The sequence below is a fragment of the Chelon labrosus genome (assembly GCF_963514085.1).
Source record: "Chelon labrosus genome assembly, chromosome: 18".
Lineage (NCBI taxonomy): Eukaryota > Metazoa > Chordata > Actinopteri > Mugiliformes > Mugilidae > Chelon > Chelon labrosus.
In genome coordinates, this window is record NC_140351.1 from 5,803,206 (window position 1) to 5,825,729 (window position 22,524).

At 46.6% G+C, this 22,524-nt stretch overlaps 1 protein-coding gene across 1 annotated transcript; it reads right to left on the minus strand.

Annotated features, from left to right (window-relative positions):
• Positions 1 to 3,418: 3,418 nt before the first annotated feature.
• Positions 3,419 to 6,178, minus strand: fzd8a (frizzled class receptor 8a). The gene has a single exon (XM_084566285.1). The coding sequence runs from the start codon at positions 5,803 to 5,805 to the stop codon at positions 4,057 to 4,059; it is 1,749 nt and encodes a 582-aa protein (XP_084422411.1). The 5' UTR covers positions 5,806 to 6,178; the 3' UTR covers positions 3,419 to 4,056.
• Positions 6,179 to 22,524: the final 16,346 nt, after the last annotated feature.

A 22,524-nucleotide genomic window follows, 5' to 3' on the forward strand; every position in this document is an offset into this window, starting at 1 on the left:
ATGTGCAAAGCCAAACTGCAACAACTCCGATGACTCTCCCGTCCCTCGGAAACCATAACCGCGCATCCTGTCAGTCCTCAGAACGCCGAGCGCCTTTATTTTCCAACATCTGGAGTCTCAAATGGCCAGCGGGGAATAAAGTGCCTGAGCCGGAGGTCAGGAGCTCCGGCATTAATCTAAACGGGTCGCCGAGAAACCCGAGGTCACCGTTATGCTTTATGCATAGAGGAATACACCCATGGAAACTCTGGGCTTTTAACTGCCGTGGCTCATCCCCCACTGACAAACGCAATCTGGAAAATAAAGACAAGCCGGGCTGGGTTTGCACGTGTGGCTGCTTGAAGCTACAATTTTAATGCAAATGTCATAAATGTAGAAGTCAGGATGCAGATCACAGGACGTCGTGTGCAGCAGCTGCAGCGTCGTGTCCTCTCGTGCGTTTTAAAGATTAAAAAGAAAAAAAAGAAAAACCCTCGTGCCCCAGCGTACGAGGAGGATCGATGGTATTAAAAAGCATGACCTGCCGAACACCCCTCCGCTCTCTTTCTGTCTGCCTTTCATCAAACGCCGCCATTAATATTTGATAGGCAGCAAGTCAGAAGGTTCCTCCTGGCTGCAGAGAGTGATCAGGAAACAAGACAATTCAATCAGAGAGCTGGAGAGAGAGAGGGAGAGGGGGGAGAGAGAGGGGGAGGCTGCTCGACTGGATTCAGTTTGTTTCTGACCAGAGTTGAGTTGAGCTCAGCGGTGCCAGCAAGCCCGGACAAGATGGGATAAGTGGCTTCCCCCTGTAAAAAAAAAAATTACTGCCACATAAAATAAACTTTAGCTAAATAACACCCACCCAGACGACTCTGAGGCAGGGCCCTGCCCCGTCTGTGTGAAGGCCGTCCCAGCGACGCTCTCACACTTTCTCTCGGTACCTATAAGTGTGCAGGTGGATTCAGCGGAAAGAGGAAGGCTGTTAGGTGATAATTACTGCGTGTGCACCGACGACGGCCAGGCCGGGACACGCTGCTTTGAGGGGCCCCGGACGGTTGGTTTCGTTGGAGACGGGGCAGGTGAAAGGAATTCCTTCAACGTATGTGTCAAAATATAAAAAGCTTGCATAATATGTTTCCCTGTTATTATGATGAGAGAATAAATATACACCGATCATTATGACCACCTTCCTAATATCGTGTAGGTGTCCCCTGTGCCTCCAAAACAGTTGTGACTCACCAGAGAATGGACATGGGCCTTCTGAGGGTGTCCTGTTGTGTCTGGCAACAGAATGTTGTTAGTGGGGGGGGGGGCCTTTGAGGGGAGGGGCCTCCTGTGGATCATCCCACAGATACTTGATCAGTTTGGGATCTAGTGAATGTGGAGGCCAGGTCAACACCTTGTGCTGTTCTTCATGTTTTTTTTTTAGTTGTTCCTAAAGCGTTTTAGGGCTTGCATCCTGCTGGGGATGACTGTTGCCTTCAAGGAGTGTCATTGCTATGGGGTGGGGGTGCCTGGTCTGGTCTAGGTGGGTGCTACGTGTCTAAGTAACATCCACATAAATGCCAGGTCCAAAAGTTTCCCAGCAGAACTTTGAATTGTCACAAGATGGTCAGTGTTACTTACTTCTCCTGTCAGTGGTCATAATGTTGTGGCTGATAGACAAATAACACGAGACCCCGCGGCTGTGGAACTTTAACCAAGTGGCTTTGAATCACGCCTCAAAACTTACCTTTGCAGGAAAGCTTTCTTTAACAGAATATCTTTCTCTTGCTTTGATACAAAGTTAAATCGTATTTAACCGTTTTTTATCATCTCATTATTAGTTTTTTTAATGTTCTTACTTTTACAAAAAGTGCTACCCACATAAAGTTTATTATAATTATAATTTTGGAGGCATTTATTCCTGATTCTGAGCTGAGGAGAAGCGGATCTGTGCAGTGCTGCTTCCACCACTAGATGGTACTGCACATTAGCTCTGTTCCCCAGAGGCTGTAATCCAGAGAGAGAGAGAGAAAGAGAGAGAGAGAGCTGCAGCTGCCTGGCTGAGGTTTTTGGGGTGAACACCAGAAAAAACAAGCCTCAAGACTGAAGGCAACAAATAACAGCAAAAAAAAAAAAAGACTTGGAGCATGGACTTGTGCTGCAGGATCTCTGCAGGAAGCAGAGCAGCAGCACAATGCCCACGACTCCAGAGAGATGATTAAAGCTCTCCGATGTGATCTTTGGTAACTCCGCGCAAACTCCAGAAGTGCCTGTGATCTGTGTGGAAGCACGGCGCCTAACAGGCCGCCCTTTTGATCCAAACAAAAGTCTATTTAGCCGGAGCTTTCGGTCTCCGCCGACAGCACTGATGCAAGATTTATTTACAGTGCCAACAGATGCATGCCTGCACCCAGCTGAAAAGAGAAAGAGAGAGGGAGAGAGAGGGGTTTCACATCTACAAGCATGTGTAAAGGAGTCACTACAAAGCCCCACCGTCACTCGCCATTGACCGGCGAATCAAAGGCATGTCTGCCCTGAGTTACAGTGTATCATCCGATGCCAGCGCATTGGGTTAATTGGGACCAAACCAGATACATTTGTAGCAAAAAAAACAAAAAAAATACCTCCATTATTAAGGGGCCCTAAGATGTGAGATCATGTGAACGGACCACCTGTGGGGCTTTCATTGCTATTTCAATATCATTCATGTCAAGGCCCCTGCACTCGCTGACACAGCTTGAGCCGAGGGGAGAAGATGTTTCAATTCAGGCCCCGGTGGAAGAAGAAGAAGGGAAAAAAAAAAAAAAAAAAAAAAGCCAAACACAAGACGCAGGGGCTCTGGCAGGTTTCAGCTCTGACAAGACCCCCCTCCCCTCCCCTCCCTCCCTCCCTGAAAAACAGAGAAGGGATCCAAAACGCTCTTACAATTGTAGGACGTCCATCAAAGCATCCAAATGGGGACGTTTAGGGGGAACCTTGGCACATCAGACAGACACTCCTAATACACAACACCTTTATTCTAGGCTGTTAAAAAAAAAGAAAGATCAAAGTTTCCGCAGATGAAAAGGCCCCGTTCCCTGCATTTACCCCCCTCCTCCCCTCCCTCGCTCTCCATCCCAACCCACCAACCATTCACCCACTCCCTCTTTTTTTTTTTTTTTTTTACTAAATTAAGAAAGCAGGCTTCGGCAGGCATGTGAAGAGGACTTTTAACAATTATGGAGATGCTCCAACTCAACCCCTGCCTCTAATTACCGGCCTCTGATGGTTAAAAGGGCTTCCTTTTTAGCCGGGGACTCTCAAAAACCCCACGACGAGGAACCCACGAAATGCACCGCGAGAGGGCCGGGAAACGAAGAAACACAGGCCTCCCCCCGCCCTCGCTCTGGGGTCGGGAAGGGGGAAAACACCGACTGCACAGTTAAGACGAGAGTTTCGTAGATTTATCAAACGTTTTATTGTCAAAATAAAGCTCATATTTGCTCTCCTGGCGGGAAAGAGACATCTACACTTTGTACAAATTTACAGTGTCTTATAAAGTTTTCTTTTATACACAAATGTACAGGTTGTTGTTTTGTTTTTTCTTTTTTTTGTTTTTATACAGAAACTTTTATATAAATACATTTGAAATTACAAAATGAACGACCCGTAAAATACTTGGGCACTATTAAGGCTTAATTTAAACCATCTTTGATGTGATTGAATTATACAATGCTATCTGGCACTAAGTAGATAATAATAATAATAATAATAATAATTAAAAAAAAATCCCAAAAATGCTCTTTGTGTGAAGCTTAGAAACAAAACTCACAGCAAGTAATGCCCAGTTCTTTAAAAAAAAAAGCCTCAGTCTGTACCTCTAATACATATAAACAGGGTGGGAATTAACCTGTGTGAATGCCAGGTACATTGTTTCAGCCAGTCTCCCCCACAGAGGTGTGCGTAATGGTTCTGGTGAGGGGAGGAGGAGGGAGGGAGGGGGGCAGTTCATTACGATGCAAATTGCTGGAGACGTGGAGTGATGGGTTATCTCCCAAACAATTAGCACACCTCATAAGCTGCTTTTTTTCTTTTTTTAATTCCTCCCATTCAAACCTGGGACAATGGCATCTGCTTGGGGCAGGACACGGAGCTGGCCGTGCCCGACCTCCACGTCAGTCCCGTGCTCACGTCGCTGTACATGGAGCCGCTGGTGCCCTTGCTCCCCCAGCAGCACCTGGTGCAGAAAGTCCTCCAGGAGTCCAAAGTTTTGCCGGACCAGATCCACACTCCGGACGTGATGCCCACCAAAAGGCACATGAAGTACTTTAACATAAAAACTGCATAGTCCGGGCTCCTGCGGTCCCTCTCCAGTAAACAGTTGGAGCAGTTGTGCGTGATCTCCCAGCTCTGCCTGTTGTGCTGCTCGTAAAAGTAACAGGCGACTATTATAGTGGCTGGCACCGTGTAGAGCACCGTGAATATCCCTATCCTGATCATCAGCTTCTCCAGCTTGTCCGTTTTGGTGCCGCCTTGCTTGATAACGCTGCGAATCCTGAACAGGGACACAAATCCGGCCAGGAGGAACATAGTGCCTATGAATAAATAAATCACCAAGGGGGCGAGGACGAAGCCCCGCAGATTGTCCAGGTTCTGGTTCCCCACGTAGCAGATCCCGGCCACGGAGTCTCCGTCCACGGAGCTCAGCGCCAGCACCGCGATTGACTTCATGCTGGGGATGAGCCAGGCGGCCAGGTGGAAGTACTGGGAGTAGCTGGCGATCGCCTCGTTGCCCCACTTCATCCCGGCCGCGAGGAACCAGGTCAGGGACAGTATGACCCACCAGATGGAGCTGGCCATGCCGAAGAAGTAAATGAGCAGGAAGACCACTGTGCAGAGCGCGGGGCCGGTGGTCTCGTAGTGGATGTGCTCCGTGTCGAACTCCCGGTTGCACGCCACTTTCTCGTGCCCGGCGATCAGCCTGACGATGTAGCCGATCGAGACGAACATGTAGCACGCTGACAGGAAGATGATGGGTCTCTCCGGGTACTTGAACCGCTCCATGTCTATGAGGAAAGTGGCGACGGTGGCAAAAGTTGACACGAAGCACAACACGGACCAGAGTCCTATCCAGAACGCGGTGAACGCTCTCTCGTCGTGCGTAAAATAGGGGTTGTGGCACGGCATGGCGCAGTTGGTGATCTGTCCGGTCTTGACGCGGTTGTAAAGCGGGTGACGGTCCGTGTTCACAGGCACCATGGGCTCCAAACACTTGCACCCCGGCTCACACGGAGCCACAGGCGGCTTGTATTTCCCAGGCGCCACGGGTCTGCCGGGCTTACTTTTAGGCGGATTGTAGCCACCCTTACCGGGGTGGTTGGTGGGTTTAGAGAGCACGGGGGAAACTGTGGTGGAGTCAGTCCTGTTGTAGTCCATGCACAGCGTGTCTGGGTTGCCCTGCACGGGCAGCAGGTCACACTTCATCCTGTCCGGCCAGGGGAAGCCGTACTGCCTCATGAGAGGCGCGCAGCCAGCCCGGGCTCTCTCACACACGCTCCGGCACGGCGGCAGAGGTTTTTTGTAGTCCTCCAAGCAGATCGGCGTGTACATGCTGCACAGGAAAAACTTCAGGTCCGGCGAGCACTGGATCTCGACCAGAGGCCAGAACTGGTGGACCTCCAGTCCCGCCTCGTCCTGCGTGTCGTGGTTGAACTGGTTAGGCATGTAGGTGTAGTTGTAGCCGATTCCTTTACACAGGGGCACGGCTATCTCCTGGCAGGTGATCTCCTTGGCTGTAGTGCAGCTGGAGCGCGGAAGGAGAGCGAGCGAAAGGAGCAGGTAAATCCCAAACAGGTCCATGTCTCCGGCGCGTCGTGTCCCCCTCTTCTGCTCTGGTACAAACAGCTAATAAATCCTCTCAGCCGCCTGCTTTCGCCTCCAGTCCGGTTAGACGTTGCGCAGCGAGCCCATCTCGCTCCGCTCGGGATCTTGCACGGAGTTGCAAGCAATGTGCGAGCCGTGTTTACTTTGAGCCGAGGAGGAGCAGGAGGAGGAGGAGGAGGAGGTGGAGGAGGAGGAGAGAAAACAGCCTTCAGGGCGGCGGGCGGCAGTCAAGATGGCTGAGAGGAGAAGCGGCTCCTTCTGGAAGCTGCCCTCACTATCCTCGCGCAGTGTGTGTTCAAAAACCTCAAATCCTGCAGTCCGATCGCTACAAACTGGGAGGAAGAAAACAAAACGTGGGCCTCCTTTCTTTCCCTTCAAAACACAGCGACTACATTCAGTCGGCTCGTCCCACCTCCGTCCCGGTTCCCATACAAATCATCAGCCTGGAGACGAAGCGGTGCGGATATATACCGGAGCGTGGCTGCGCACTCCTCCTGAGCCGCTGCTCCAATCACAGCGCGGCAGGGGCGGGGCTTTCCATAAATCAATCACGTTTTTTTTTTATTTTTTACCCTAAAATGTTTTGTTATAAAGCTCATGATCGTACTAGTTTTGCCATTTTTAGTGTGGCTCCGGGGTCCAGGGTGGTGATGTGGATGACGCGCAGAAAATGATTTTCCAACCGATGAAGCACACGAAACAAAACAAGCACGTTTATTTCAGAATACTCACATTTCATTAACGTTCAGACTGTAGACTTTGTGTTTAGATATTTTTATTCAATGCAGATTTTAAATAAACTATAACACGGCTGTTACAAATTCCCACACATGGCAAAACTTTGGAGATGAGAATTACGCGCCGTAGAGCAGAATATTAACTCAATGTTTTCATAATCTTTATTATCAGAGTCCACTGTCTTTTAACTTCCTTTTAACACATTAATAGTGTCACAACAATAGTAACACACGCACAAACACACACACACACACATCAGGCAGAGCGAGGACATGTCTAACTCCAGATGACTGTTTCAGCGAGTGAAGGGGCCAGTTTGGAAAATTGGCTAATTTGCGCATGATAAGACTTCCCAGGGAGCCGTCTGTCCTTGCGGAACGCTGTTTTATTTTTTAAATGAGGTGCTAATGTTTCGTTTAACGCTTTGCACGGAGCTCCGCGGGAGGCGTAATTGCGCGAGGCGAACACCGAGCATTGCGAGACGCGAGGCAGAGAGCTCGTATCGGTGTTAACACGCTCGCGGAGTCTGTCTGGTGGATCTCGGTGGTGCTGTGACAGTAATCTCATTGTAGTTTTTTTTTCTTTTTCTCTCCCCCAGCACAGTTTCTGTTCTGAACATTTCCTGTAACTTCTATATAAAGCTGTAGATTGTGCATTTATTGAACTTCCTATCCCTCAACAGCTCTGCAATAAAGGCTGAACTGCCTGACATGATTGCATGGCACAAATGCACAAATCTGATCACGCTGTATGCTTCTTGTCTACACTTTTGCTGTAGCTGAACACTAACTACAATCACCCAAAGTCTTCTGTTTTATACTTTTACACCGACAACGTTCTTTTGACTTTATTCAACAGTGCACATTTAAAGGTCTGTATTTGACGTGCAAGAATTTGATGACATATTGCTCTGGATGAATTGCCCAACTTGCAAACAAGACAGTTAAACTTAACCATAAACCAATGCCAAAGCAAATAAAGGTCTGGCTTGTGGCGCATTCAGCAGCCAAATGTTTCGTTTTTCTTTTAATACGTTAAGTGCGTTGTCCTAATGGTGCCGGTTTAGTCAATCATTCTTCGTCAAACCATCTAGAATCTCCCTAAAACTGTTACACGAACACAAAAGGCCTTCCACACAATAAGCAGAAGTAGCTGCAAGGGCTAACGTCTCCTAAACATCATCATAATCTCAAGTAATCTTCCCTCTGAAGTTGAACCTGCAGCGTTAATCACGCCTCAATCGAACATGCTGCACAGACAAAAAAAAATAAAAATATATCAGAAAGCTGTTTTCACACTCCAGTGAACCCGGCAGATGTGTAATTGATATTTAATTGTATCATTATTATCATTACAGCGGCCTGTTCAGAGGGTGGAAAATCACGCAGCCTCTGGTGAAACGAGGCAGGCAAGGCCAGACATGCGATCGGCACATCTGTTCGAAACTCGATCTTCATCTCGCCGGCGAGGGAGATGTGTTTTTTTTTTTTTTTTCTTGAGTAGACATTTCGTGCTCTCCGCTGTGCACTCTCTCGCGAGCACGGTTCCTGCTGAGTTTGAGCACTGAAAAGGGCCTAATGTGCGGCCGTGTCGCCGTGCGAGCATCTTCCTTCTAGTTTCCCATCCGAACAACAATGCGACATTGTGTAAGTGTGTGTGTGTGTGTGTGGGGGGAGACAGGGCGCGGTGGTGTTAGAGTTTAAGTTTAGTGGTATTGTGTTTGGAGTGGAGCCAGGCCTTTATCATATAAGGCAGCTCTCTCTTTTTTACAACCTCAGCCCTCTGAGTAGAATAAAATGTGCCGGAGAGCGAGTCGAGCCTCGGGAGAACACGGATTGATTAAGTGACTCGCCATGTGAGATAACAAGGAAGGAGCTCTGTTAATGGCTGTTTGCTTTTGATTAGGAAACAAGAGTTGGGCCAGCCAGCGCCGCGGAGGTATGCGGGTGTGTGTTTGTGCACACGGTGGACGGTGTGATATTTTCCCAATAATAAACCCTGGAATTTGAGATGTGTGAAAAAGGACACATAATAAAGAAAAAAAAAAAAGAAGGGGGAGTGAGGGTAAGGTGCTGGTCACAGTGTGGGAGAGAGCTGGAGGAAGCAGAGGGAGGATAGAAGAGGGCGAGAGAGGGCGTCGGGTCTGCTCGGCACAGAGATAATGATTTACTCCGAGGAAGTGCACTCATCTCCTGTCTGTTTGCGACGCAGAGCCGCACGCTGTGAGAAAATATCTCCCCACACCGGAGCCTTGAGGAAAAACACTCGTCGAGCGATGAATAAAATCCACCGTCATGTCGAGATCCAAAGTTAATGTGTTCGGCTTAAAGCCCCACTCCTCCGTCTGTCAGAATCAAGTGCGGCCTCTGAAGAAAGGAAGCCCATCAAGTGTGACTCTTTGCCAGATCCCGGACTTACCTCGGAGACTGGGAGACAGAGTTATGCTAATGCAACTTTATCTTGTAAAGGAAAGCTTGGAGGAGGTTTAGCCAATCTGCTGGACACAATTCCAAGAGCCTCGGTGGCATTTAGCGGGCTCGCGCTAACCCAGGGGCTGCTTGTTAAGACTTCATTAGCTGTGTTTGCTCAGGCCTCTTCTCTCCAAAGAGGTGGAGGAGGGCTCCCCGGGCTCCAGCCTCAGCCCCACTATAGAGCCTCCATATGGGGCTTGTTTGCTCACGGCTGGGCCTGGTAATCACTTTCAGGTGGAGTTGGAGGAGACGGAGCAAGGCTGAGGGGATTTTGGACACCTTCCCCCCTTTCTAAGTCCCAGCCCCCGACAACAAACCCCCTTCTTCCACCGGGGTGCTCCTGAGGTGACAGAGCGTGCAGCGTGTACCCTGTGAATTAACTCACCTAAGGCCCATTACCTTAACAAACACAGCCGGCCCCTCCAATCAGCCTACTGCTGGGAGGACAGGCGGCCCCTGTAAATCCTTCCTTACAGCCGCTGTCCCTCTCCGTGGGTGAAGAGTGAGAACTATAAACTAAGTGAGGGACTCAAGTCTTGTCTTGACAAGGCGCCACAAGGGAGCTTCCATTCTAACAAAGAGGAAGCTGCTTGAGAAAACTGGCAGAGGTCATGGGACATCAGCGGGCCGCTCACGGTACACGTATGTTTACGTGCCCCACCAGCCTGTGATGCTCTTGACACAAGATAAGTAAAATAAGAGGGCAAAATAATAAAAAATATGCACATTTCAAACTAGAATTGATCCCACAACTAGATGAACCAGAGAAGACCAGTTATGAGTTAAAAACAGTTTTTGAGTTGCCTGGTTGTTAGAAATTCCTGTGAGTCACTAAGAACATTTAAAAACTTGTTGGTTTATTAAAAAAAATAAATAATAATAGTTATTACTATTAAATTAATAGTTTAAAACATTTAGTTGTCTAAAGCAACTAAATGTACACATGTATCTAAAAAGTTTGATTTTTCCAAAATCAGATGGAACATGAATATTAAAATGCTAAAGAATACCAACCATTAATACAGTTTTATTGGTTTTTGATATGTTTGACATGCTGGAGAGTGCAGTGATATTGTAATGCAGTGATATTGTAATGCCATTGGAAGCTGGCAACCCAACGGTTTTTCATATTATTAACAGGTCTCGGCTGAACTATCAAAGACGGGTAAATCATTTATTTAAAAATTAGCTGCACAATATAAACTCGGTGTAAAGGGTGCCTTACTAAGTGTGGCGACTAGAGGCCGTAACCTACGTACGTAGCCTATGTCTGTGCTAGCCATTTGTATTTGTGCGCTCATCAGTCTGGCTCACTCTGTAAAATCACCACCCGAACACTAGTTGGCGTTGTGTCTTTTTTGCCAGTCTGGTTAATTTTTGTTTCTACTTCCTGCTTCACTTTCAACAATGGCGACTGAAACTTTTGCCAAAATCTCACCGAACACGAGTCGTACAAATGTTTGTCTCTCCGAACCTCATCAGTTAACCTTTCCTCTACGTGTTCCATATTCATTGATCCAAAGCAATCAGTTCTAACATTTGCAAAACACGCTACTACCGAGCGGACCAATCACAACTCTTGTGCCGCCGCGACTCAGAGTTGCATTTCTGGTCAGGAGCACGTCAGGCTACGGCTTTAGGGTCTGGGCTGTCGTCGTAGCTACGGCGTCGAAATTGATGCAGAAGCCTGAACCGCGCATTAGAAAAAATTAATTCAGCCACGGGTGCAGCTTGTGAGAGGGCAACTGGTTGGGGCCCCAGGTTTAGACCAGTAGAGCGGCTCCCTGAGAGCTGATAAACTTTAAACTACAGCAGTGGCAATGTGCAAGTTTTTAATGACAGTAGGAGACCTCCCTTAGTTCAGTCACAACACGTTGTGACTCTTTAAATTAGATAAATAATGACAACGGCACTGGATTCGAAATAAAAATAAGTTAGCGAAAAGAAAGAAGGACAGTGGAAGCAGATAACGCTAACGCCGCTAGTTTAGCCTTAACGTCTTGGAGAAGAGGCATTTGAATAAAATGACACATTATTTCATTTGTTCTTTCATTGACGGTAAACATTAGTTAACTTGCTACCAGACTGTGTGTCCAGTGCTGTTGTCCGTGACCACATTGTGCCTGTGGGCTACCAGTCGACTTGTTAGCTTAGCTAGGAGGCTGGAAGAATGTGAATAAGACACTGGAAAGTTTTAGCTAGGGTCCCAAAGGATTTTAGAATCTCCCTAGCACGGGAAACTGAGGTATGCACTGAAAATACGGGCAATTTATTCATACATATTTTGACATAATGTGTAAAACTGTGTGTCAGTTGCTAAGCAGGGATGTGAATCTGTTACATAATGTCCCAAACATCTGTAGGGTAGAAAAGCAGATCTAGTTTGTTAGCTAATTAAACAAAAATAACACTGAGGTTTAGTGCCGTTCTGCTGCAGCCGGAGCACCGACCGTTTGCTGGCTGCCGTCCCCGAGCTGAGCGAGGGAAGTGTGTGTGTGTGTGTGTTATCCTATGATTGTTTGGTGTTTTCAGTCATCCGATGCGACAAGAATCTGGCCAGCCAGCAGAGGTCTGCTTTTGGCTGCTGTGACGCCTGATACTTGACACTCCTGTCAGATTTATCTCCCCTCTTGTAAAACAGCGTGCGACTTGTTCTCTCCGTCCAGCAAGGTAAGTGAGCCCACAGAGAGTTCTCCTGCTCAGGAAACACACACACACACACACACACACACACACGCTTGCCCATATAATACCCGGAGCTGATTTAAAACAAAAAACAAAAAAAAACTTGTAACGTGTAACCAGAGACGAGGCCTGCGTGTCTGGAGCGACACATGGACGGCACTTAAGCAGGTAGGCTTGCCATCTGGTTCCAACACATGCGCTGGAGCACTTGTCTCTCGGATCCCGGAGGTGGTGATTTCATTTTCGTGCTCTGCTGCCAGTCGACACCATCGTTGTTGCGGCAGCACACGGCTCAGTGGGACCCTGCGGGACGGGTTCGGTCTGGTTGCTTCAGGGCTGGTACGAACCAGACCGCAGAAGGGTCGCGGGGGGTCGCAAGGTGCCTGCCTTCATTCCTACAGGGAGGGGAAATAGAAAGAAATCCATGTTAATTAACTCGTCTCATTACTATTCATGCAGTCTTTGAGTAGATCTCATCGCACCTCTACCTGTGCGCCTTTAACCTCTTCTCCAGGTATTAATGTCTCCTCATGTCAACTGCTGTGAGCTAAAAATCCTTTAAGAGCTTGCATTGTCAGCCGCGACTCTCGGGATGTCCAAAATATGCTCTTTCACCGAGAATACTCCTTTTAAAATCATAGCGATGGAAGCATTAGCTTTGGCTTGTTCAGACATCTGACGTTTTTGTAAGTTCTTGTAAGAGTTTGCTGCTAGCTCCAGCATAATACTGAAGCTGATAATGCTGTGGTTCCAGTACAGGAGTTCTAAACCATTGTGTTTAGTATAATGTAACTCAGTTAAAATATGTGCTTGTGTATTGAACAAGACTCCTTTGCACTCCTCGTTTAGTCCTGATGGAGAAAGGAGCCACAGTGAAGGATTTGCATGTCACAGTAACTCTCTTATTTACGGCTAATACTACGTGCACATGCTAAATCAAGAAAACCCCACATCCTCAAGGCCCATACACACCAAACTGATGTCAAGAAACTAGCAGTATCAAAGGCCATCTGCGGAGTTGCACTTGAATGCACCAAAAAGACTGCAGCAAGCTAGCATTTACATACCATCAGGTGGCATTAGTCTGTATTCGTCGTTCAAAAAGGGAAAACGGAAGTGCAAGGACTGAGTTGTCAATCTTAAAATCATGCAGACCGTTTGGTCTTCAGGTTCTTCTCTTCAGGTGACCATGTAGTTTTGAAAATATTCCATAAAGGTGGAATCTAAGAGCGTTCCATGTGTGACCTCTTCAGGTTTTCAAAAGAAATAAGGCAGACTGGGACCCAAATGTTTGCAATGGTGCAGGACATGCTGCAAAAACTACAGTCACTGACGGAACAGCTTTAGAATGCAGTGTCGGTTTACTTGTGTCACGGCCCTTATGCACAAATTCACCAATGTATGCAACAGGTCTGGCTAGTGGTCAGGTTAGAGGTGAATCACTAAAATTCACACTTTATTCATGTTTATTTCAATTACAAAATCCTCCATAGGTGTGAATTGACGTTTGGGAATAAATAAAGTTGGCATTCTTGCCAAGAGTCCGATGAGAAGATGATTTTTAAGTCGTATCTGACTCTTAAATACGATGCTAACAGATTAGCTTAGGAGACACAGCAGGAGAAACAGCCTTTATTATGTCAGATGTCAGATGATTTCTTTCACGTTGGGTGGCCATGGCTTGGGTAGAGAGGGTTGTTCACTAATATCTTGGTTGGTGCTTTGATTCCCAGTTCCTCCCCATGAGGTGTCCTTGGGCAAGATACCTAACCCCAAGAGACTCCCCGTGAAGCCTTTGACGAGGAAGTAAATGGATAAAGGAAAAACATTTGTTTGTTGAAGATTAAGCAACCATCAGGTATTATTTTGTCCCAAATAAATAAACTGTTTGTATCAAGTCCCAGAACTTCCAACGCCTTCCAAATGTCTATGGAAGCACGTACGTGTGCACACTTCCTGTTCTCCTTCATCGCTTACTCCTCTCTGCAGCACCCTCTTCCTTTCCCTCTACCCTGCCTCCCTCCGTCTCCGTGTGTGGCGTACTGTGAAACAGATGGCGAGGGCAAGGATGACCGCCAGACAGAAGGAGGGAGAGAGCGAGAGGCAGAAAACGACAAGGTAGGGAAGTGGGGAAACCGTAACCAGAAGGTGAGAGACGAGGAAGCGGAGAGGTAGCAGATGTGTAAAACACACAACGACCTTGTGGAGTTTTCGGCTCGTTCTTGGCGCGCTCCGATCAAACCACCCGATTGCGCTCGCTGTGCACATCAGAGGCTCAGCGGTGCCCCTAGTGAGCTACCCTGGGCATCTCATACAGCTCATTAGCAGTCTGATTAAGACATGTTTATTTATGTAAACAAGGGCTGTATCTACACTAATAATCTAGCCTTCACACTGGGTTTACATGGGATGCCGTCAGACTGATTTGATTTGGCCAAGAGTTGCATAAAGAGTATTATTAAAAGCTCTCTGGCAAACATCTGCGATGAGCTGAGGGCATGACAGGACTCTTGGGTGGGTGGTGTTTGTGTAAATGTGTGTCAGTGAGAGGAAAATCCGTCTCCCCAAGGCCAGATAGTGGGACACTGATGACCTTATCTGCTACAAGCTTCCCACCCCTCCATCTCTCCACGGAACGGATCGCCTCCTCATCTCGACAAGCTTCACCCGCCCCCTTCATATAAACACTGACAGGCATATCTTTTCTAGCTAAATAATTAATGTGAATTGATAATGAACAACACAGTCACCCCCATAAGGCCCTCGTACAGTGTCACAGACGCTAGGCATCGTCTTCCACTGTAGGCGTGAGGTGCAGCAACATCAAACGGGAAAGAGTGGAAGTGTGCATGGGCCAGAAAATGACCTGGTTTTGTACTTTTCGAGTGCCATGTGGGAGAATGTTGCAAACATGTCAGTGAAAATATAATAAATGTAGGATTAACTCTATGTGCGTAGTATTAATTGTCAAAATATAGAAGGAGGATACATGAATCGCATGAAAATAATAAGCACAATCATTTAGTTGATGGAGATCCAGAGGTCTGGAGACATTTTAGTCAAAAAGTCAAAGGCCCTGGTCATGCTCACATGAAATGCTTCTACAAATACGTCTTGAGTGACCACTTGTGATCTGATCTCAATTCTCTGGATGCACATTTGCATAATTCGGGGAACAGTAGAATATCGTGCAAATGGATTGGTGTCGCTGTTGCTGTTTCAGAACCACGAACATTCCTGTTTGTTGTGTAAGCATTCCACTTCACATCAGATTTTAGTTCTGCACTCTGTATGCAAATGAACACCTCCATAATTTGGAGAGGAGTACAAAATTGCTCAAACAGCTCCTGTCGGCAATGGATCGCTGTCGCTGCTGCTGTTTCAGAACCAAGAACATACGGTGACGTGTTAAAAAATAAAATTGGCTGCACTGTGCGAGTTAGGCCGGTATATACATGTTTATCTTGGCGTCTGACGTTATTTTTGAGTCACGTAAAGGCTGAGATTATAAATTGAACCCGCGAAGCGACCGTTACTGTCGCTGCTGTGCTGTTTGTGGCAGTGAAAGAAACTTCTTGGGTAATAAAGGTGAATAAAGACATCAGTCAGTCTTGAAGAACTTAACTCCACATGGCTACTTTGCATATATTTGAAGACATGCAAATTAACCACATACCAATACTTTTTTTTGTCATGCAATTACACATATTTAATAATTTGTGGATTTATTCTTATTTATTTATTAGTTTATTTGGTTAACAGCTACAGGGATAAAATATATAAAGGCTTTCCCTAGGGAAAGCAGTCCCTGAGTGGTTTATCTTCAGGTTCTGGTGCAAGGCCCGTGCCACCTTTTTTGTTTTGTGATCATCTCACATGTTTTCAAAGTGATTTAAAGTCAGTTTCAAGATGTGAAACTATAGTACAGACTGCAGGTCACATTATGCAGGAAATGTGACCAAAAGCGGCCAAAACCCACTCCGAATGGGGTGAGATCAGATCTCAATGCGTCTCAGGTGCATTCACACCTGTACTTAAATCTCATCACTTATGATCGCATCACCCAGGATGCATTTTAATACCAGATGTGATCAGGACCCGAGAAAAATAAATACTACGTGGCTACACTGCTACAGGTGGTCCATCTTTTTTTGTAATGTCATTATCGTGGCTGTATCTATTTTCTTCCATATAACAAAGAGTACTTCTGACTGATAACCTTTTCTCTCAGGAAATGCATCCACAGTTAATGTGTCGTTTCTATTTGATGTAACAGCCTTACTCCCGATCTAACCGTGCAATGCCCGGCAACGCTAAGATTAAAGCTCACTCTTGACACTCTCATCCACCTCTAACATTACGAAGGCCACCACTCCAGCAAAGCCTAATTGGATCAATCGAAATCGTGGTGTTACTGAAGCGAGTTCAGCGGACCGGTCTGAGCTGCTGCGAGGGCACTTTGTCTTTAGACTGGCTGATTGCATCAGGCAGGTGAGAGGGACAGCGAAATAATAATGCTTTCGCCTCTCCGGCCCGGCTGCTGATTCTTATCTCCCCTAACAGAGACCGAGGACGTCTTTATCAGCCAATGACACCGTTAAGATTGGCATCTCCAGACAATGCAAGTGGTCTGCTCGGCTAATTGTGCAATCAGGGAGGATAAACAACGAGGGTTGAGGCCACATTCTTTTTGAGCTTTTACACATATTACGTCGTGACCTCGCAGCTTGTTTTGCTTGACCTGCTAGCTTTTTAAGCTAATGACTAGGTTTTGTTTGTCTGCGGCATTTTGGAAACTCCCAATTGTGTGTGCTACTGCTGCTGCTACTCATAAAAGTATTGATCATACTACTGTTTCCATATTGTCATAAGAATAAGAATATATGGAGAAAGTGACTTTGGATGTGTATTAAACAGTAATTCTCGCCATGTAGCACGGAGGCAGTGTAAAAAGTCTAATTAATTCCCACCGGCAAGTGCAAAAGGATAATATGAGAAAGTAGAACTCTGGATGAGTATGTTTTAATGTGCCATGAAAGACGTAAAGGTGAGCCGAGAACCAGAGGTTGAGGAGAGGGGGCAGTGAAGTGGAAGGGGGGTTACCTCCCCTGAGCTATGCTGCATGATGTCTGATTGACAGGCTACACGCTAAGCTCACCTGAGCTTCTGACCTCCCTTTTTTTTTTTTTTTTTTTTTTTTACATCTTACTGTGGCTCTTCTTCTCCCTCCTACTCTTTCTATTTTTCTGAGAGCGGGGAAACCTGAGGAGGGCCTGATCCAGGGTGGAATGGCTTCAGGCTGCGACCTGCTCTAAGGGTCGGGGGTGGGAGGGGGGTCACGGGTAAACAAAGGCCATTCAGGTAAACCGCTCTGAGCTGGCCTGAGACAGACAGGCTCCCAGCGCAGATAACACTGAGGCTAATGTACTGGCGTTTGCACAGTCAATGGCACCAGCCACAGCAGTGAGTGCTCAGGGTGGGGTGTGGTGGTGATGGGAGAGGGTGGGGGGGCGCTAGGTATATGTGTTGTTTCAATCAGTGAAAGAAAAAGAAAAACAGACTGACAGGTGAGTAAACGCAATGCTCTGAAAGCCCCACTGAACATTCCTGAAATGACTATACCGGCGTTGAAAATATTCCACACAAAAGTAGTAATCCTCTTTTATGGAGGCTAATCTTGGGCAAATTCAAAACTTAACAAACCACATAAGAGGACTTGAAAAGCTCTCCGCACGCTCGCTCACCGCAAACAGCATTTGTGGACCGCACGACTCTCCGCGGGCGAATCAGTACGCTTTGTGTTTGATTAGTACCTCTTCAGCAAAGTGCTGCACGTGGAATGTTGACAAGTGACTGAGATGTCCAGGTTAATTACAGCAGGAAAACAAATCAGCCTTTGCCGACCTTAGCTGACAGGGACAGAGACGGTCAGCAGTGTTGCCCCACAGCAAAAAATTAATAAATAAATGAAAAAAATAAAGAGATCTTTGGTCCCAGAGTGACCACGGTGACGGAGATCACGGAGGTGTGTGCTGAGTTAAAACGGTTCCAGCGTATTTATGTGTTTTACTCGTTTTTCTGGATTCTTTCCACCACATAAAAGACACGAATGTCAGGTTTTAGGAATACACCTGCACTTGATTGATGACCTCAAAGTTCCACTAAGTTCGAATTGACAAATTCCTAATGAAGAAACAGTTGTCAAAAAAGGGTTAGCATCTGGCAAATTTGGATGATGCAGTGCTTATAATCTGAAAAGGAGGTTACATTGACCGAATGCACGTCCAAAACGTCCAACCATAGGACAACGAGTTCCACCCAGTCTCAATTAAAAAAAACAAGGAGGATTGATTCCTCTCTCTGTTTGTCTGGGGTTGGAGCAGCTAGCACCTTGCTAGCTTAGCTTAGCATGAAGAAACATCTTGATTACGAGATAGCAAGTTGTTTGTTGACGTAATGCAAAGGTGTAAAAACAAGTTCCAGAGGATTTCTTTGCCAAGCGCAGAGATTTTCTGGAGCCCAGTCATTCATTTTCACTGGATTTTATAAATTAAAAACTATTTAAAAACTATTTACTGTTTATCTAGGGTGCTGTTCGGTGTATCTTCTTTCTTGAGCTAAGCTAACCACCTGCTACGTAGCTGTAGCCTCATATTTGGCTTTACAAGAAATGTAATTAACAAGTTCCAATAATGTTAAACCTTTCTGTTCAAAAATAATGGCAAGATAAGCTAAATGTCTGTGTAAATCCACCCACCTAGCATCCAAACCGCCAGAAAAAGAAAATGCTCAGGTAAAGAGAGTAGTAGCTCTTTAATGGATTAGCCGAGTGCCCACTTATGGTTGGTTAGTTTTTTTACAGTCAGCTGTCATTAACCAAGCCAGCTAAAGGTTTCTGTCTTATTCGTGTCCATATATCACGTGTTGCCTCTGACCAACATCGTCCATCTCCCGACTGAAGGGAGCCTCCCGAGCCCACTGTCCCGCCACAAAGGTCCTTTAAAGTGTCGCCGGCCGATCGTTAGCATCGACCCCGCCGCTCACTACCCCCGGGCTGCTTCCCGCGAACCCACGGCGACGACACGTCATCTGTACCTAAACTGTAGGTCTGAATCTGCGTCCTCTGCCCTCCCCTCCCCTCCCCTCCCCCCTCGTGCTCGTCCATCTTTTCCATCTCCCTCCTCCTCGCTTCTCTGAGCAGGTTTCACTCTTGTGCTTGTCATTCTTCTGCCTTTTGTATCTGTGGGCCTTTTTGCTATTGAAAGCAGCTTCTTTCTCTCCCACCCCCACACCCCGCTCTCCTGTCTTTCTCCCATCTCCTCCCCTGCTCTCCCCCCCTCTCACTCACTCACTCACTCATTCACTCTAGGGCCTAATTATGAGATAGCTTCGAATAAATACATGTATTTCTTCTCCTGCGAAGGGGGAAAAAAATCCTTGTGCTCCACATTTTTTTTTTTTTTTGACAGAAGGTTGTATTCTAGGCTCAAGGAGGTTTTATTCAGCGAGGTTCCTCCGCAGAACGGAGTGGTCGCTGGGACGGGAGATTTCCTGGGCACAGTAATTGTGTCTCATTAATTCGTACTGTAATGCCGGGTAGCTAAACAGGCTACGCAATTAGGGGGCTGAGCCCTGAATAGGCTGGCTAATCAGGGGACAAAAGCTGCGGCTCAGAGGCCATTAGGCCTGGAGGAAGTGCTTCCATTGTAAGGAGTGGTCTGCGATGCCTTCATCTCCTTCCAAAACGGGTGGGGAAGAAACCTTAGGGGGTTCTTCCACTTATGAACCTTTACTGCTCAATTCATAATAACAATGTGCCTGTAATACCTCCAGCTTTTAGCGCAAACAAAAGTTGCACCCTGCTCTGGATTACACGAGATCAGCTGTGGATTTCCTGCCTGTAACAGAACAAAACTTTATATAATTGATTCCCACACTCCGGGACAACTGTGCCGTCTACAGGTGTGCAAGGAGAGTGATGAAACATCCCAATTGGCTGCTCTCGTAAGTGCATCTAGAGGCACTTTCCCTCCTCCGCGTTCACCACCTCCTCCCCCTTCTTCGGTATGTGCCCCACTTGCTCCTCCAAACTGTCGACTCAGGAGTCTGCGAAGACCTCTCTGCCATCTGGGAAGGTTAGAGGAAGGAAGAGAATAGAAGATCCTACCATTATCTATCCCCTCTCCTTTCTCCTCTCCCCACCCTCCTCTCTCTCTCTCCCCCCTCTGCAGGCTTTATCTTTCATCCCTATTAATCACATCGTCAGGCAGCCTAGACGGAGAATAAATGAACTCTCCTGGTCATTAAAATTAAGCATTGAATTATTGACATGCAATTAGCCTGCCTCTTTCTTTTTACTTCTTTTTTTTTTTTTTTGTCAGGAGACACTGAAAACTTTCTCCCCGCAGCGAGAGAGAGAGTGGAAATAATATGTAACGTGGCATAAAATCCTAACTTCGAAATCCTGTTTATCGCATAATAAGAGCGCTAAACCCGGCTCCATCTCGTTTAGCTGAGTTCTATTCCCATAAGGAGCGGTGTCTTGCGCTCGTTATCTGCTTCGTTATGGAGAGGCCCGCGCTGCCGCCTCTGGATTACGCTGTGGATTATGGTAATGTCGCAGGGAAACACGCGACGGACGCGCCGACGTTTAGGTGATCGGTCCCTGCTGCACGCTGCTGAACTCGCCTCGCCTGTTTTCATTTAGCATCAGGCGCCATTATTCTAATGACCGGACAGATTGCCACAGAACTCCACTCGCCGTAATCCCCCCCGTCACTCAAAACGCAGCAACGATTCGAAAGGAGAAGGAGAAAAAAACAAGTAAACAATATTTTGGGGGAGATGCGTGTTCTTGCTTCCACATTCGCTCCCAATTACAGTGACAACTGCCTTGGTAATTTTCATGAATAGCAAGAAACACTTACTGCGCTTGTTAGTCAAATACACATTCTGCAGCCTGTTCGTAGCAGCAGAGCAGGAGTTTGACAAGCTGTTTACGCTAAGCCTGAGTAAATCAAATTCAGAGTTTGCCTTCCCTCCCCAGTAATCTCATTTTGTTTACCACTAACGCTAAGTACATTAGCATCTGCAAGGCTTGTCTGTATTTACTCTATTTACCCCTACTGTACTGGCTCTAAGCCAAGCAGGGACTAATGTTACGGAATGAGGGTAACCAGCTGTATATTCATGAACGAGTCGCTCCTAATCTGACACCGAGGCGCGGATCCAGAGCAGGCAGAGCTGCCGAACAAACTGACAGGAGATGTAGTTTCCGCTTAAGTGAATGGAGATATTAACTGCTTTTAAGCTGCAAAATCTCCCCTCTCTCTCAGTTTTGCATGTTTGTACGGGAAAGCGCGGCTCGAGAGGAAGGGAAACGGCAAACCGCCCTCTCAGGAAACTAAAACATACACAGTAGGACGTGTTGGTTTGTGTTGGGTCGTTCCGGTGCAGTTTAGCCACTCAAGGTTTACACAGGAGCTAAGGGTAATTTGAACTTTTAAGAAAGGAGGAAGTGACATCAGGGTCAAAGATGGTCAGGTTTCCGTGCCTCTTGTGTCTTCTCCCGTGGCCTTTTTTTTTTGTCGGAGTGAATGGGGGCCAGTATCGGATCTCACCGTTTGTATGCGTCCTCCTGTTTGTCCACAGTTCCAGCGGCTGACCGCGGCCCCCGGTTCCCATAACCTGTGGCCTCGGCGGCTCATTAGGCGGCCGCGTCACGCACGTACGCTGATCTGGGTGGCAGGCACGCAAACAGGCCTAATGAAAAGCCGAAGCACAAGTCACAACATCTCCATTTCAGTTTTCTATTTATGTTTTAGTCCAGTGACGCCAATATGCAGCCATTAAGGAAAGGCCTTAAAAAGTATGAAGACAGGAGATTATCTATTTTATTTGGAAAGCTAGAGCAAACTGCATCACGTTAAAAAATGGGTTTCACATTATTTTCCAACTCTTACCATATTACACAAAGTGGTATGTGGAAAATCTTTCTGCGTGATACAAATGAAGCTGAGATGCCGATGCTGGAAGCAGAGTGAAAAGAACAGGCTCCGTCCGAAAGGAACATAACTCATTTACCAGAATTTCTAAAACTCACTAAGTAATTTACTTTATCTCGTTTGTTTAATCAGTACAAAAGGGGGGGAGGAACAAGCTCCTGGACTCTCTACGGGTTCATTTTCCAGGACAAACATGAACATTTGCAGACTTACACTCAGACTTCAGGCTCTTTTACATGGTATAATCAGGTGGTGCACGTATGCAGCCATGTTCTACATGCACTCTAGATAACGTTGTTATAATCTCCTTGCAGCCAGAAGAGAAATTTGTTATATTTGCCCAAACATGCAACCCGTTTCAGTTTATTCTTAGCTTCCAGTCTCCATGCTAAACTAATCAGCTGCCTGTTGTAGCTTTTTATTTAGCGTCTTCATATTCTCTGCTACAAAAACAACCCCTGTGAAGGTTCTCAGTCGTCCAGATCGAGGTGCATCCAAAAAACAAACGAGGGCAACTGAACTTTTATGGCTCATTTAAAGTACTGCAGGACTAGACGGCGTAGACGTACGTAGTCCCCGCCGGTATGAGCTATTTATACTTGTGCCTCGTCAGTGTGGCTCACTCTGTAATAACGCCACCTAAACACTAGTTGGCGCGGTGTCTGGGTTGGGTTAATTTTTGTTTCTACTTCCTGCTTCACTTTGAACAATGGCGACTAAAACTTTTGCAGAAATTTCGCCGAAGACGAGTCGTACAAATGTTTGTATCTCCGAACCTCCTCAGTTAATCTTTCCTC